Consider the following 17,673-nt stretch of genomic DNA (forward strand, 5'->3'; position numbering starts at 1 on the left):
TTCATCCTTTACTTTATATAAGTCAACTCTAGCTTTGCTCGTAAGTTTGACAACTTGAGGGGTGAAGATGGCCTAAGTTGAAGGTAGTTAAATTCAAGAGATGTAGGAACGAGGCATTAAAGAAATACCTAAGGGAGAATAATTAATTCAGTTAATGCTGACCAAGAAAGACTAAGGGGAAGGGGAATTTGAGTGGTTGGTGTGAGGCTGGGTAGAGGCTTGCCAACGGTGAGGTCAGAGGAAGGAGTAAACAGTGCATGGAAAGGTCTAGAAGAATAGAAGACTGGCCGCAGAGCTCCTGACCACAGAGCGTCGCCACCACCGCCGTCTTCTGTTTGTCTAAATATCACTCATTCATGCAAGACACACGTCGCCATGGAAACACTTGTTTGTTTCTTTTTAAAATTAAGAATATGATTTCTTTCTCTGTTCTTTTTTAGACTCAGTTCCTCCCTATTTTATTGAAAACTGATACACAAAGTGAATTTTCCCCGCCACAAAAGTTACCAAATAGCCAGGCTTCCTGGAGACCTAATTTGACCCACTATTCGCAGCAAACTTTCTGACATGTATGAAGATACCTAGAACCCTACACAGGTTTGTGCTTGCAGTGTGTCAAGTTCATAGTGAGGTATAGCATAGTCAAACTGTATGTGACTCCATGGGACCATGCGTCTAATTCACATCTAACTCTCTCTAGGTATTTGGGAGTGAAAAATAAACCTGAACTGCCAATCATTTTGGGATTGACCTTGCTTTCTTTTATTTTGTGTAATTGGCTTCTTGATCTATAGGACACTGGCCAGGAGACATGATGCTTCCCTTTTGTTGATAATTTCATAATTTTCATTCTTTAGGGGTTTGAATGAGTCATATTTTATATTTACATAATAGTCACTGTTATTATTCAGTCATTAACTCAAATGAAAGGTGACATAAAGAACCATCCTCAAAAATAACAAATGTGGAAGGGAAGGGGACAGGCAAACACAGCCTGCACTGTACTCTTTCCTAACATGTGATAAAACATGGCTGGCATGAGCCCATGACCACTTTGTATTTATTCTTCAGATTCTAAAAATGTTCAGCTTCAGCAGGCCCTTACCGCAACCTTTTATGAACTAATAAATGAGGCAGACGGAGAATAATTGTGGTTCTTTCCATGCTTTCTTCACCAGTTGCCTTTATTCCCTTCTAATGTCTTTCATTGCTCCAGGCTAAATGAAGTTTGGATTGCAACAACAACTTTTTTTAATGATATTGTAATATTGGCTAATTTGCCTGCTATTGGCTATGCCCAAGCAGACACATGACCAGTGGCTGTTTGGCTTGTCCTCCTATGGGGAAATAGCTTAACAAAGCTAATAAGCTGTATTAAAATAAAATAAACAAATTCACATGGCATCCAGCGTCACAGCCACATGCAGGGTGGTTGTTGTTTATTAGCCTGAGACACCAGCCCCACATCTCCAGCTGCCTACTGGGCATTTTCCCCCAGGCCTCCTGTTGCTTCATCTTTAACCCTTCTAAAAAGACAGCCACCAGTACTCTCCCCACCAAAGCCCTGTCTCACATGTGGAGTTTGGGGGGGCAACTTCATCACATCCTTGACTTCCTTCTCGAGTAAAAATTGTTGCTGTTGCCAATTTTAGAGGAGTATGCAGGGAACAAACAGCTATGGCAGGAGACAAATGGCTTCAGTTCTGAGGCCAAATTTCTTGTTCATACTTCAGCTCTCAGTTACCCCAGCCACAGCTGAGCAACCACAGCTCCACCAGAGGACAGAACTCACCAGGACATCTGGGAATGGGAGAGAATGCCTGGCTCCTGCAGGCACTGCTTGCTCAATTTCTCCTTTAAAAGTCACCAATCAAATCAACCAGCCTCCTGCCTCTTAAGAAGAGGAAACAATGAAGACTGAGGAACCGGGCCAGAAGATCAAGTTCCCACTCATTAGCCACTCCCAACTTTTCTATTTTTATTTTGGTACCTTCTCAGGACATCAGATTAGCATTTGAATTTGAGGAAGAATATTTGAATATTAAGCATTTTCAATCATGAGAATTTTTATCAATAAAACTGAAACTACCCACTTTTTGATCCTCAGTTACAAGCGAGACCCATTCTCCCAGTTCTTCAGCCATGACTGTGAGTAGCGCTGGCATGGGTAGGCACCATGGCAATGGCTGCCAGAGCAGATCAGGGCCAGTAGGTATTCAGGTAACACTGCAGCTGCACTCACAGTAAATGTGATTTCCCACAAACTTGATTTCTTAAATTTTATTTAAGCTGTCGTATTTATTTTTTATTTGTCCTCTTTTTTTTATTTTTCACTAATGTCACACACACACACACACACACAGAGAGAAGATATAGCACTAGTTATATATCAAATCAACTTATACTAAAGAAACTTATCTCAAAGGCAATGAATCATGAAGCTTCCAGACAAAGGCTCACAGATAGCCTCTGCTTTAAATGGTGGAACTGATCTTTATATTTGAGAGATAAGGAAAATATGTTAAGAAGGGAAAGAGGTTGAGCCAGCTCAGACTTCAATGATGGTATACTTCAGTGGTCATTTATGAATGGAAGTTATTTATTGATCAATGATTGTATACTTTAGTTGGTCGTTTATGAATGGAGGTAATTTACTGAGCAATGATGGTATACTTCAGTTGGTCGTTTATGAATGGAAGTTATTTACTGAGCAATGATGGCACACTTCAGTTGGTCGTTTATGAATGGAAGTTATTTACTGGGCAATGATGGCATACTTCAGTTGATCGTTCATGAATGGAGGTTATTTACTGAGCAATGATGGTGTACTTCAGTTCCATCAACAAGACAAACATATTTCCTGCTTCCAGAAAGTGTTTACTATAATGAGGGACATCAACAACAAAAACAATCACTTAATTACAACTGGTAATTACAGCTTGTACAAGAATTTATACCAGCATGACCTCTCCATTTTGAGAATCTTAGGACAGTTAAAATTAAAATTAGAGCATGTGGGAGGAGACTGTGACCCACTGTGACCCTAGGCACTGATGACCCCACAAGCCACACAAAGGTTGTTTATTGTCTTTATCCTGATACCAAAAGAAGTCGTTGATGGGGAACAATGTGATAGGCTGAGATGCAAAGTAGAGTGTGGATGGAGCCAGTGCAGACGTTGAGGCTTTTACTGTGACTCAGATGAAGCTTGATGCGACACTGGACCAAAAGATGGAGCAGGGGAGCTGTTGCAAGTCCTAAAGTCTGGGTTCATAGTCAGCTTCTGGTCTGTGTGGAGCAAGCTAGAGGCTTGCTGGGGCTGCACAGTGAGACGCTGCCTCCAAAGTGAAATCATACCCTTCTTTACAGTATCCCTAGGAGAACACCCATAGGCAATTTTTGTCAGCTTTATTGATGCTTCTTGAATCACAGTCAGCAAGAAAAACAAAGGCAAGTCCAGAACGAGGGCCTTTTTTGTTCTCTGTCCTTCCATTCTGCCACACTTCTAATAATTAGTTCACAAGAGAACCTTTCCAATGTATAAAAGGGGCAGGAGGGAGATAAAAAGACAAAGCTGAGACAAGAACTGTTTTGAATAAATTGTTCCCTGTTTATACTTTAGGTTTAATCGCTTATGATTTTATTTCAATTTGTGTGTAGTTCTTAGAAATAGAGCCCACAATTGACATAATTGATGCTTATAAATTTACTATCATAAAAGTAGACTTGGCATCTCTGAATCCTCGGTCTGTTGAATTGTAGGTCTCGTTTTTAGTTTTGTTTATTTTCTCATCTTTTATATCAGTGCTGTTTCATCATTTAATTCATCAAAGAACAAGCTCTTCAGTTTACCCAGAACATATTTGGTTTGCATAATTAACTCCTGATTTGATAAAATCTTATATTTTTCTTGCTTCAAGGATACCAATGTAGCCTTTTGTTGTTTTCTATTTATTAATAAGACATACATAAGTATGAATTTTGCACCTGGATGGAGTTTGGTTTCATGTACAGAGCTTCAATCCAGAGTGTAATATTGTTTTGTCCGTTTAGTAAATAGTGTGTAATTACCACTTCGAGTTGACTTCTGCCTATACCTCAGTTAAAATGTGTTGGTGGTTCTTCTCTGTTTAATTTTTTATCATGAGTTCTCACTTTACTGTACTGAGTCATGGGAGTCTTGAGAAAACAGTCCTTGAAGAGAAAGGCAAGTGACCGCGATGCCAGTGTTGTGGTAAAACCCAGCAACAGGAAATCTGTCAACAACAGGAAACTGTCAACGCAGTTGACAGTTGCGTTGGCTTAGATATAAATACGGATATAGATCGATTCAGATACAGATATAGAGCGATAAAGTACAGCTAGAGATCCATCTGTGGCTTGGATGAGAGCTTTCTCGCAGAGGAGCAGTATCATTTTACTCGTGGCAGCGGCAGTGGGCTGGGGGCAGCACTGGGGAAGCACTGAAGGTAGAGCATGGAGGAGAGATTTCAGGGATCTTTGCTATAAATTTGAGATAAATGGGGCAATTCTTGGGAGTGGAGGTGGGAGAGAATGCGAACATGCCTTAAGATGGATGTCCTTAAGACAAGTGAGTGTGTCATACTGATGATTAAGGGAAGACACTTCTCAGTGGCGATGAAGTGAATGGCTATACATATTTTTGTTGTATAAAGCATTAGAAGACATGGGCACAGAGCCCGAGCAGAGGGATTGGCCATTTCATTGTTCAAGCTCTGTTAAGAGGAAGAGTCTCTGCAGCTGCAAACAAAAATGACCTGGTGGATTTCTTGGAAAGAACACTGATCAATTTTATTGATGACTTGTATTATTTCTCATGAGGGATGATGCAAGACAAACAGCTAAGTGTGAACAGTGTTAGGGTGCACTGGGGATTCCAGGCAGGAAAAGCTGCCTTAGACTTGGATGGTATGCTTGCTTTCATCTGTCCTTGATGCCCACCCTGGGGAAACAGTCTTGGTTGAGGTCTCACCAGGAAAAGTTAATGTAACAACTGCTTAAAGGAACATGTGACCCTAGGACCCTTAGCATTATGACAAAATCACCAATGAGTAGGTTGATACCATAGGAATATTTATGTCATTGTAAGCATACAAAGAAAAACAGGAAAAATTGCAAATACATTTTTTGCCAGAATGAGAACTAAAATATCTTAATAAAAGGTAATAATGGGTCTAAACTAACTCTATTAAATAAATTAACAACTGCAAATCATGCTCCTGTGTTTAAAAGCCTGGTTTTTAGGAAGCCACATGTTAAATCTCCAAAGACAGCCATAAAGATTGCACACTAATTTTCAAAAAACAAATTTGCATTTTGCTTGTGTGTTTACCACATGCTGGATGTTATGTTCAGTAAGGTCTTGAGATGCATAATCTTATTTTTCCTCATAGTTATCCTGAAAAAGATGATAGCCACATCCTATTAGTAAGTGAACTGAGATTCAGAGGGGTTGCTTTATGTAATGTCATGTGAGATGAATGAAGCAAGGGTTGGGGAGGTGTCTTTGTAGGTATGCTTACTATACAAACATGAGCACCCGAGTTCACATCCCCAGCACCATGTCTTTAGCTTTAGCACTGGAAGCATGAACACACACACACACACACACACACACAAAGATGAATGGTACAAGCTAGATTGTTACCAGATGTTCATGGTCTTTGCTATATTCTACTCTATTATTTATTACTATATTTGCCAAGCCTCTATTAAGAGAGAAGGGTACTATCATGAAAAATAGCCCCCAAATCCACCGATCTCCTTTACTGCATAAGTATAATATTTCATTGAGAGGTTTGGGATAATTGCTTGCATCTCACTGTCAGAAAACCATATTAAAATGGAGAAAATACATTGAACCAGGAAGGATGCTACATTGTCTAGAAAATACAGATGAGAAATGTTTGATGGTACTGGTTAAAGGGTTGGCGTGGAGACTGGAAGGCTTGGGGTACTCACACATGCACATACACACACATATACACACATACACACAAATTTTCCTGCCATGCAAGATATATTTATGAAGCAATAAAGGTTTCTAGTCATGGTCTCACTGTGTAGCCCTGACTGGCCTCAAACTCTCCATCCTCCTGCCTCAGTCTTCCATGTGTTGTATTACAGACCTTTCACTGTCAAGATTTTTAATAATATATTAAGCCTGTCTTAAATTTACTAGACAAGTCTATAGTTTAAATTATGTACTGCACATTTTGTGAAGACTTAGTTAAGACCAAAAAATAAGTAATAAATATTTGACAATATGGTTCAATTTCTTTAGGCACCAAAAATTGCCAATTAGTCAGCTAGACCTCGTGAATGACCTTTCAGATTGTAGGTGCTAGAAGGAATGGTTTTGAATGGTGGCAAGGAAGAAGCTGTCCTGACAGCCTCCCTATGTCAGACTGTGCAGCCTGCCTGGGGACCAATTTGATGATGTGTGGTAAATGCTGGAGCTTTCTGTAGACCTTGAGGTCTAGCAAATTCAAACTCCACCCATAAAAACATTTACTTTATCAAACAATTTAAAATTCCTTTAAAAAAGGAATTTGTTAAGATATTGTTTTGAAATATCTTTCTTAGTCTTTTAATAGCTGGTATCAGATGTTTGAAGAGACATAGAAAAAGGAAATCAGAGACTTAAGCTTCATATTTTTAACAGCCAAAAGCACTCCTTTGACATGGAAGACATTTTTTTTTCACATCTAATCAAAACATGAGCTCACCCAGGAGTCTCTTCACTTGAGCAAAGCTCTTCAAAGCCTTTTCACCTCACGAGTGAGACTTTCTCCTTTTCCTGCTCAGCATCGCGACAACTTTCAGTTCTTTCAACTGTAAAACACATAACTCGGTTTCAGGGTGAAATCGTTCCGAAGCTCATATCTGCATGATTGCAGCCGAAATAGACTAAACAAAAAAAAATTGCAGTCGGTACAAATTGCTGTGGGTTATCTCTGCAGCTACAACATGTGGTGAGAACCTGGAAGCTTCCTGGGCAGAATTTATGAGCCTTCCAGTAAATCAGCCCAGCTCAGTGTCTCAGACCTGTGTCCAGCTCCCCTTGGCTGTCTAGACACAGCCTAAGATGAGGCTTCAGAAATGGGTAGGGACAATGCTGCCAAAGCCACCAGAAGCCTTTGACCTTCTTCTAATGTTTCAACCAGATAATTATTTTCCCTCTCAAGAATTTGGCTGTCCTTTAAGGGGGAAAAAATAAGATTTTCCATGTGAAGAAGCCCTGAAAGAAAATACTCTGGAGAAAGGTCAGTGTAGCATGAGGGGCCGGCTTGTTGGGGTTTCCGTCCCGCCCGGTACCCCAACAGCCGGCAAATCCCAACGAGAAATTACGCACAAGACTCCATAAGGTTATAAACTGATTGGCTCATTAGGTCAGGCTACTTATTAGCTCTTATAACTTATGTTACCCCATTATTCTTATCTACGTTAGCCACATGGGCTCATTACCTTTCTCAGTGTGACAAGTTACATGCTGCCTCTTCGGTGGTCTGTACAGGAATGGCCGAGGAACCTCTCTGCTTCCCAGAATTCTCCTGTTCTCATTGCTCCACCCCTACTTCCTGTCTGGCTTTCCTGCCTATACTGCCTGCCTGGCCAATCAGCATTTTATTAAAATATGATTGACAGAATACAGACAATTCTCCCACACCAGGTCAGTGTGATGGATTCAAAACTGGATTCCTCAAAGCTGCTCAGAGAGTATGGAAAGTCTGGGCCCGCTCTGCTTCTCCTGCCTTCCAGCTGGCCAGGGGCTCTCAAGAGGACCTCCCCATCTCAAAGGAGCCCTTGCTGTGCGGTGGAAGTAGTTCCAAATGAAAGAAGTAGCATCTCAAATTAGAGAATGGGCAGAGATTTAATTAGATCATTTCAAAGTACTGCATTTTTTTTAAATTCTCTTAAATAACCTCCCACCCTTTCTGCTCAAGAGCAAAGGTGTAGTCTTTCTAACTTTCCAAAAGTGGATTTTTATCCTTGTAGTACACAGTGCATTTCCTCTAACTCTATCCCAACTTATTTAAAATTACTCACTCTACTTCTTGTGGCTTCTCTCTTTAAAGTTTTATATTCTGTGTTGTCTATAAAAGTCAAGAATATGGTCAAAAATGGAAAACATAATTTTGAACATAAGTACTGTACAAGTTTGTTCCATTCTGTTTTGGTTCACTGATGTGTTATTTCACGCATTCATTCATTGTATAGAGGTCATATGCTAAGGGCAATGGGACGTCCTGGTTCTACTGTTTAGCTGGCCCAATATCTGGGGAAAGTCCTCCAGCTCTCTCTGAATCTGTTTCCTCATTTATGAAAACAACTCTTTGACCCAATTATAACGGTTGCCATAGAGATTCAGTGGGGCAGCTTCTCTCACAAAATGGTTAAAAAAACCAAAACAAAACAAAACAAAAAACAGTTTTCCCTCTATCCATTGTTGTACCTCAAAAGTCAAACCACTGGAGTTGTCAGTCAATCGCTTGTAAAATTCATAACTGAGCTGAATTAAAATATATATCGGTGGCTCATCTATACCGGTAAGGATGGCCCAAAGAAACCTCTGCAGTGTTGCGCACACTACTGCATCTCCTGGGAAACAGCAGGTGTGTGCCCATCACAATCCAGACATCCAGCTGTGCTGTAAAGCCAACTCAGGAATGAGTCCTAGGAATATGGTCTAAATGGGGAAATCCTGACAATAAATATTTACTCAAGATAAACATGATGAATGCGAAGTTCCTTCCGAATAATTGCTTAAATGGAAAAAAAGCAAACCCAGAAGTAAAAACAAAGTTAAATTCTTAAAAGACACAACAACAGTGCTTAAATAATCTAGGCCAATGCTTTTAGTCAAATCAGCCAGTGTTGTGGGGTCAAGCGGCAGCCTCAAAATGTCTCGGTAAGTCAGAGGATGACATTTTATTTTGTAGATTTATCTTGTGTGTATGGGTGATTTGCCTACATGTACGTCTGTGCACCACTTGTATGCCTGGTCCCCACAGAGGGCAGAAGATGCCCTGGAACTGGAGTTACACACAGTTGAGGAACACCTTCAGAATGCCGGAAATCAAACCCAGGTCCTCTGGAAGAGCAGGCAGTGCTCTTAACATCTGAGCCATCTCTCTCCAGCACCCAAGGGGTTGTTGCTTTATGACTGAGCATCATCTATACAAAAATGAATTCAAGAGTGATGTGGGAACTGAAAGATAATCAATTTCACCTAGAACTGGGAACTGCTGAAAAAAAAAAAGGCAGTTTATTTCTCAACGTAAACAAAGGAAATAGTAAAATAAAGATTTTTTTTGAAAGTAAAATGGGTCTCAGCATGACAAAACTGAGAGCAAACATAAAGCCATGACAAGAAATAAACATCACAGAGACTTTCCTAATCAGAGGTGATGGTTTTCAGCTTGGGATGAAAAATGAAGTCCAATTATACTATTGGGATTTCTCAGCAAATAGGTGCTTTGAAAAACAAAATAGATAAAAAGGTTTTTTTTTATATAAAAAAAAGCCAAAAGAGAAAAGATGGGGCTGTTAGGTAAATGCAAATAAAAGTGAGAAGTCATTGAAGTAATAGATAATAAAATGTTGGGTTCTGTTTTATACTATCAATGATGACTTTAAAACAAACAGCATCATTTAGGCTATAGGTGGTCAACCTCTCTAATGAAAACATGCTAAGGATTTGATGGAGAGTCGTTGTTAAGTCACAAAACTCACGGAGTTATTTATAAGGTATTATAAGGTATTCAGTACTTCTGGGTATTAACTCTGTCGCATGCCTACACCTACTTATCACACCTACCTTATCACAGCTTTGGGCACCGTGTAATTAGATTAAGTGTTTCTACACATTTTAAAGGCTTTACTCCTAATTTTTCCATTTCAGTTTTTACATTATTGTTAGTATTGTGAAAATCTGATGATTTTTGTGTATCCTGTGGTCTTTTAAACAAAGTAACTCATTTAATCATAGTGCTGTGGTTTTAAACTATTTTTATTTTATGTATGTATGCTTGCATGTATGTATGTAAGTACATATGGGGAGGCATGTGTCTGCGATGGTGTACATGTTGAGGTTGGAGGACACCTTTCTGCAGTCAATCTCTCTTTCCACTATGAGCGCTATCTTGCTGGCCTTTAGTATATATTTTGTTACATTTTTGGGTAGTCTAACTCTGAGTAAATTTGGATATGGCAGATTATTAGGATTTTATTAATTTCTTCCATACTCCGATATCTCACTACTGGGTTCCATATATCTGCTTTCGATATCATTTTAGTTTGTTCTATATTCATAGCTGTGGACCCTTCCTTTTCTCTTTGGGATCTTGCATACTTTTCCCCACTACCCCAATATTTAGGATGTGTAGTCGCTCCTGGGAAGGGAAAAACACCTGTGGATGTGTTTGTCCTATGTGCCATTTTTTTTATTTGTCTGCTTCATCAAAAACCTTAACCTACATGAATTATCTGATTTTATGTCTCAGTCTTTTCAAGATTTCCATAAAGAAACACTGAGTTTTCCTTTTTCTCTTTCTTTCCTAAATAGTAAGATATTTAGGGTCATCTGGTCTCCAGCAACTGTGCACTGCTCCCCCTGTAGAGTTGGGAAATATTTAGATTTTATTACTCTCTACGTAAGTCATGTTCTTGCTTTGTGTGTGATATAAGAACTATCCTTGAGTATATCGTTCAAGTTTGCTTTTTTATCTTTTCTTTTTTTTCTGAGACAGGGTTTCTCTGTGTAGCCCTGGCTGTCCTGGAACTCACTCTGTAGACCAGGGTGGCCTCTAACTGAGAGGTCCACCTGCCTCTGCCTCCCATGAGCTAGCATTAAAGGTGCACACCACCACGCCTGTTTTCTCTTTTGAAACTCATTCCTCTTTCTTTTATTTTCCCTCTTCTTCCTATAATCATTTATTGTGAACAAAGAATATGATGTTTAAAGTTTGTCAGGTTTGGTATTGTGTGTGTATTGTGGTCTAAATAGTACCTGATTTTTGTAATGTTTTGTGTGTAATCGAAAGTCTTTTTCTGAACACCCTAAGTGTTTTTTATCCCATCTCTCCTTTTCTCCCTCTCTGTTGCACTCCCTTCCCCATCTTCCAGGTAAGTCTTCCACCTCATCTTTTCCATTTCCGCCTCCACAGCACCTGTGTTCTACTATTCCTATCTCTACAGCTTGCACCCTCACCCCACGGGCCCTTTGGACTCTCCTGGTATTTTCAGTTACTACACCTCTAAAGATACATAGCTAAGATCCACAAATAAGAGAAACTGCGGTGCTTGGCTTTCTGGATCTGTGTTACCTCAGTATAATATTTTCTAGTTCTATCCATTTTCCCACAAGTTTCATGTCTTCGTTATCTTTTGAACAATATTCCATTGTGTATATACACAAAATTTTCATTATCCATTCATCAACTGAAGGACACTTAGGCTGTTGCCATCACTAGATCTTCAAAACTGCAAATCCTAATCTCAACAGAGATCAATCGTCGCAGCGCCAGGAAATCTGTCCATGTACATTGCCAAGCCCTTGCTCTGTTTTCGGCTTTCCCAAAGTCTTCCTTCTGATAGCTTCCTTCATTCTTTCTTTCTCTGGCTGTCAGATCTTTTTGTGCCTTTGTGTTCCTTTGTTCATTGTGGCATAGGTTCAGCTGTGGGTACTTTGAGTGAACTCTTCTCATGAACATGGAAAGTCAGAGACAACATCATAGTCATCAAGGATGAGAAACAGTCCGCATGCCATTTATCTACGGAGGCGCGGGGTGGGGGGGGGGAGACTTTCTTCTACATTGAAGTATAGGAACCTTGCTCTGCTAGCCTAGTTGCTCTGGAGCAGCGGATAAGGCACACTGGACAGTTCTGACATCATTAAAGGATGGCACTCCTAACGGTCTGCTGCATGCTGCTTGTCCTGGAGCCCTGCCCTGGGCACAAGGCTCTTTTCCATCCAGAGTAAGGAAACACTCTCACCCATGCCATTCTATGCCTGTGCCCCAATTCTAATATTGGCTTGACTTGAGAAAAGAGGTGATACTTCTCTTGAGAGGACAGTGTAGAGGAAACAGAGTAAAATTAAGACACTACCTTTTCAAACTCCTCTGGGGGATGTAACAATGAGCGTGAACAAGGTGCACTCGCTGCATAGAAGAGCAGAGTATGGATGAAGGATTACAGGGAGGAGGGAAGCAGGCAGGAAGGAAAGAGCAGAAGACAGAGAAAAAATATGCAATTCTGAAATTGGAGCCTTGATAAGAGACGGGAAGAAAATAAGGTGGAGTAGAAGTGTGGAAAAAGAAGCTGACTTGGTAGGGACGTGGTAGAAGGGATGTAGAAGTGACGTAATGACTGAGCTGAGATCACCCCCCACCCAGTAAGGAGCACTTGCTGTGCGAAGAGCTCTGGACAGAAAGCCATACCTGCAGCTGCATTTGTAGGCCCAGCACACCTGACACTTTTCAGAAACCTCAAGAGGTGTGGTAGCTATAAAGGGAAGAACAAAGTGTCCAAGATGCCAGGGATGAAAGCAAGTGCCAGCTGGAGGTCAGGTTTTGGGAGCCAGCACACCAGCGGTGGTGATTTGAATAAAAATGGCCCCCACAGGCTCATAGGGAGTGGCAGGATTAGCAGATGTGACCTCATTGGAGTAGGTGTGGCCTTGTTGGAGGAAGTGTGTCACTAGGGGCAGGCTTTGAGGTTTCAAAAACTCAAGTTCACTTGCTCTTCCTGCTGCCTGCTGATCCAGGATCCAAATGTAGAATTCTCTGCTCCTTTTCCAGTACTGTGTCTTCCTGTGTGCTGCCATGCTTCCCACTGTGATCTCAATAGATGAACCCTCCTACTGTAAACCAGTCACAATTAAGTGCTTTCCTTTAGAAGCATTGCCGTGGTTGTGGTGTCTTTTCACAGCAATAAAACCCTAAGACACCACCTGTAGTCCTTATTCTTAAATGCGTACAATCATTAGAGTAAAACAACTGAGCCACGTTTTCAGGAGGCCTAAGGATTGAGTGCATAGAACAAAAGGAAAGGGCAGTGTGTTGCTGGGCGAGAAGGCTGACGTTCAGAAGACCGCTAATTGTGAGGGGGTGGCTCGTATCAAAGGAAGGCACTCCCTGGTGGCAAGATGGAAGTGCAGTGTGGAGGTATCAGAACTATCTGCACCATCTCTGGGTTACACCACAGCTGCCTGCAATAGGGAGCGGGGGGGGGGGGGGGGTGTGGTGTGCGAAAAAGCCGAGCTGGAAGTCACCAGTTCAGTTGTTCATGCTGCTGTTTGTTTCCGTGAGATACTCAAGTGGAGAAGCTGTGTGACTCCACCTGTACGACTCAAGCCAAGGTCTAGACAGAACACACAAACTTGACTGCCTTCTGGGCTTAATGGAAATGGGACTGCTAGGCCCAAATGAAAACATGTCAAACAAGAGTAAGCAGAAAAGAAAAATACTGCTATTATCCATTGAAATTGAACTATTTTTTTCCTGAAAACATGACAGTAATATCCCCAAGTATCCATCAAATGATCATAAATTTTCATTCTGTAACTATAGAAATCTTCAAAAAAAAAAAAAGCAATAGCAGTAAATGTGACAGTCGTGGGCAACACGCCATTTATGTTGGCAAAAGCAAAGATGAAATTATTTCATTACACTAGAAGGTTAAGTAAATCATTATACATTTATACTGATGAATGCTATGCCATCATAATTTTCTGTTTCTAAAGACTTTATGGCATACAAATGACCATGATGTAACAGTAAGTGAAAGAGAGGGACATGGAATGAATAGAGCATGTGCTGGCTAGTTTTATGTCAACTTGACACAAGCTAGAGTCATCTGACAGGAGGGAACCAAAGTTGAGAAATCGCCTCAGACTGTGGCGATAATTAATTCTTAATTAGCGATTGATAGGGGAGGAGCCAGGCCATTGTAGGTGAGGTTATTCCTGGACTTTTAGTCCTGGGTTCTATAAGAAAGTAGGTTGAGGAAGCCATAGGGAGCAAACCAGTAAACAGTGTTCTTCCACGCCTTCTGCATCAGCTCTGTCTCATCGTACCTGAACTAACGACTTTCAGTGATGTGCCCTCCCTCCCCACGTTGCTTTTGGTCATGGTGTTTCATCCCAGTTATAGGAATCCTGTGACAGAAATTGCTAACAGGTCTGCGGGGAGTTGCTGTGATAGACGTGACCGTGTTGTTTTGGGGAGGATTGTAGAAGGACTTTGGAACTTTAGGCTAGAAAGGTCATTGGGTTTTCAATGGCTTTTTCAACAGCCCAGTGAGCTGCTGTTCAAACCTGACCTGAACTAGAGGATGGCGCTGTAAGCAGTGCAGGTAATGGAGACCTGGCTTGTGAAGTTCTAGGTCAGTGGTCCTCAACCTTCCTGATGCTGCGACCCTTTAATACAGTTCCTCATGTTGTGGTGACCCTCAACCATAAAATTTCATTGCCACTTCATAACTATAATTTTGCTACTGTTATAAATCATAAATATCCGATCTGTAGGATATGTGACCCACAGGTTGAGAACTGCTGTTCCAGAGGCAGGCAAAGTCTCTTTGGGAGACTTTTGATATTTAAATTAAGAATCTGTGGTTCTGGTCAACTGGGGCTGAGGAATCAGCCTCCATTAACAAGAGACCAATGAGACTTTTGCTTTACTGGGACAACTGATGCTGGTCAGCTGGAACTGAGAAATTAGTGATGATTAAGAAGAGCCCAGCATGCCTGAGGTGAAATCTTCTGGGAAGGGTTTCCTCAGGGTCAGCACACAGAAGTTGTGTTCAAGAAGTGGCCAAGGTTGTACCTTGTGCTGACAGCTGACCTTGGTAAAAGTCTCTGGTACGGGTTTGAAGGCATGAAGGGGTCATGGAGAGCAGCTGAGACTTAGCACTGTGAGAGACCAAGGCAAGCCATGGCTGAAGGTACAGCCTCAGTAGCCGCTGAAGCCCCAGATTGAAGGGGTCATGCAGAGAGTTGAGGCTTGGCTATGTGAAGAGAGCCCAGGAGAGACTCTTGTTGAAAGAGCAGCCCAGTTGCAGCAGGAGACCCCAGCATTCTAGAGACCCCAGCATTCTGGAGACCCCAGCATTCTGGAGACCCCAGCGCCATGGGACTAAAACAATGCTAGAGTGAACAGGAGAAAGAGAGAACCTCAGCACTATGGAAAATGTTCAGAATGGAAAATTATAAGAAAACAAGGTTATCTATAAGCAGTGGAGCATGCTTGGCTATCCTTATTCTTGTTCTTTGGTCTAGTTTCCAAATTTCTAGTGTTGGTATTCATTATATACTATTTGGAAGAAAATAGAAAACTCCAACATTGTCCTGGTTATAATTGACACCAAGAGGCACCTCACCTGTCAGTACCGGGGACCAGGCTTTTCAAACCCAGAGGAGTACCTGTTCTCTGAATATAGCCAAGTCATAGGTTTTTGTTTGTTTTTTTTTAGATTTATACAATTATTATTATACTTTTCCAAGTTTTATAAGGTGTTATATAGGAAGAAAACTGACCTAATTACTGGACAGTGGCAAGTGCTTTCTCCAGAGCACAGCCACCCATTGGCACTGCCACAGATCCCCAGTGTTTTCTTGGTGATTTTGTGGAGCTGGGAACACATGGTCTCACCCATGCTAGGTAACTGCCCCCCCCAACTGACCTCCTTCCTCTGCACTCTTGGAGCAAAAGGAAGATTGTAATTTCATTTAAAAATTGATATCCCCTTTCTACAGGCTCTTTAGTTTAAATCTCAGCACTGTAAATAATTGTGAGATCTTCCCTGTATGATTTATTAAAAAGAATCCTCTGAGAAGCACACATCGGAGCTCACTCGTTATTTTAAAATACAGTGAGCGGTTTGTGCTCGCGTCCAGCGCTTTTCAGGGAACTAACCTTTGGAACTGTCATCAGTGTCTGCAGCGCTCTGAGATCATTTTGAATTTGGTTCATAACTAAATGCATGTATTTTTTTTAACTCTAGGAATGTATACAAAGACTATCGTTTCCTGGAGTTGGCCTGTGATTCCCAGGAGGATGTCGACAGCTGGAAGGCATCTCTGCTAAGAGCTGGGGTCTATCCAGATAAATCTTTAGTAAGTTGGATTTTTTTATCTAAAAAGTACCATTGCATACCATGTTGAAGAAAATGCATCAATTTCTCTAAGTTAGTAAAACAAATACTTTTTAAATTTAATTCGACCCCTTTTTTACTGATGCTATCTTATTATTTATACCTGAGTATTGTTGATGCTTTTTTCTCCATCAAATTTCTTCAAAAACTAACCAATGTATTTGATAAAGAAAATGTCCCATTCTGCTTCAAAAGATGTGCTTTTAGAAATATTTTAGTTCTATTTAAAAATATGATATTTTCTATATATTATCTCACAGCTGGTATAATACTAGTATACTATCATTCATCATAATGATTGTGTGTGTGTGTGTGTGTGTGTGCGTATACTCATTTTTATAAAAGCTTCTTCTACTGTGTCGGTATTACTTGTATTCCTAGTTATGTCTGATTCAGAGTCTGGATAATGTCACTATGAGTGTGAAGAACAGAAAAAATACATAGTTCTTCCCACTTATCTTTATTAATATACTTCAAGTGTCTGGGAGACACTTCTCTCCTTGTGTTAATAAACAGACCTTGTCTTTGTGCTCTTTACAAAATGTAATGTTACACAGACATCTCTGAAATTAGACTTCAGAAGTCCCTCTGTTGTCTTTGCTCACACCAACCAACATAGTGTGCCAGCCTTTCATATTCTCGCTCTTTCTCTGTCCTTCCCTCTCTCTTTCCCTTCCTCCCTTTCTTCTTCTTTCTCCTTTCCCTCTTTCTCCCCTCCTTTCTCTTTGTCTCTCTCCCTTCTTTCTCCATCCCTCTCTACCCACATTCTGCTCCCTATAACTTGCCACAAATCCACGTCTCTTCTCAGAACTAGCCTGCTAAGGTTGATCCCTGATGACTTAATGCAGCATGACCCTCACAGTGCCTACTTGGCTCTCTGTGCTGATTACTTAGCCTATTTAGCTTCCCCAACTTTCATTTCTAAAATGAAAATAGTGGTGAGTCCCCTATAAAGTGGCCAGTAAAATGCAGTAAAACAATGTATAGAAAACGCAAACCAAAACATACGTAAGTGAATACTCTTAATTTCATGTATAAAATTAACTATTATTATCGCTATCATTTTCATTATTAACAACTTCTTTTGGTACCCAATGAAGGTTAAGATATTATATAAGGCCCTGGGAAGATTTTCCTGTCGGTAAAGCTCTTGTTATACAAGCACAAGTACCCAGATTTTAGTCTCCAGAATCTGTAAGCAAGTCAAGCTTGGTGTCTTGCTTCAGTAATTCCAGTGCTAGGAGGTATAGATGAGAAAATCCCAGGGGTTTTCTGGCTAGCAAGTCTAGCCAAATTGGGCAAGTTTCAGGTTCGGTGAGAGACCCTGTCTCAAAAATAAGGTTGAAAGCCATCATTGAAGACACCTGACACCAATCTCTGACCTACACAAACATACAGGAACACACACATGGGCACATGTATACACACACACACACACACACACTGTTTATATTATAGCCTAGTAGAACTGTACTTTGTTTTTTGCTGTTTTCT

At 40.7% G+C, this 17,673-nt stretch overlaps 1 protein-coding gene across 5 annotated transcripts in view; it reads left to right on the forward strand.

Moving 5' to 3' along the window:
- Dnm3 (dynamin 3) overlaps positions 1-17,673 on the forward strand; it is a 471,600-nt gene that overhangs the window by 364,372 nt on the left and 89,555 nt on the right. For all 5 annotated transcript variants that reach the window (XM_087906356.1, XM_048420852.3, XM_048420856.3 and 2 more), the window contains one exon: positions 16,030-16,141. In XM_087906356.1, coding sequence (XP_087762482.1) covers positions 16,030-16,141 — 112 coding nt within the window. The remainder of the gene's footprint in view (positions 1-16,029; positions 16,142-17,673) is intronic.

The sequence above is a fragment of the Myodes glareolus genome, chromosome 5, assembly GCF_982192425.1.
Source record: "Myodes glareolus chromosome 5, mMyoGla1.1, whole genome shotgun sequence".
NCBI lineage: Eukaryota > Metazoa > Chordata > Mammalia > Rodentia > Cricetidae > Myodes > Myodes glareolus.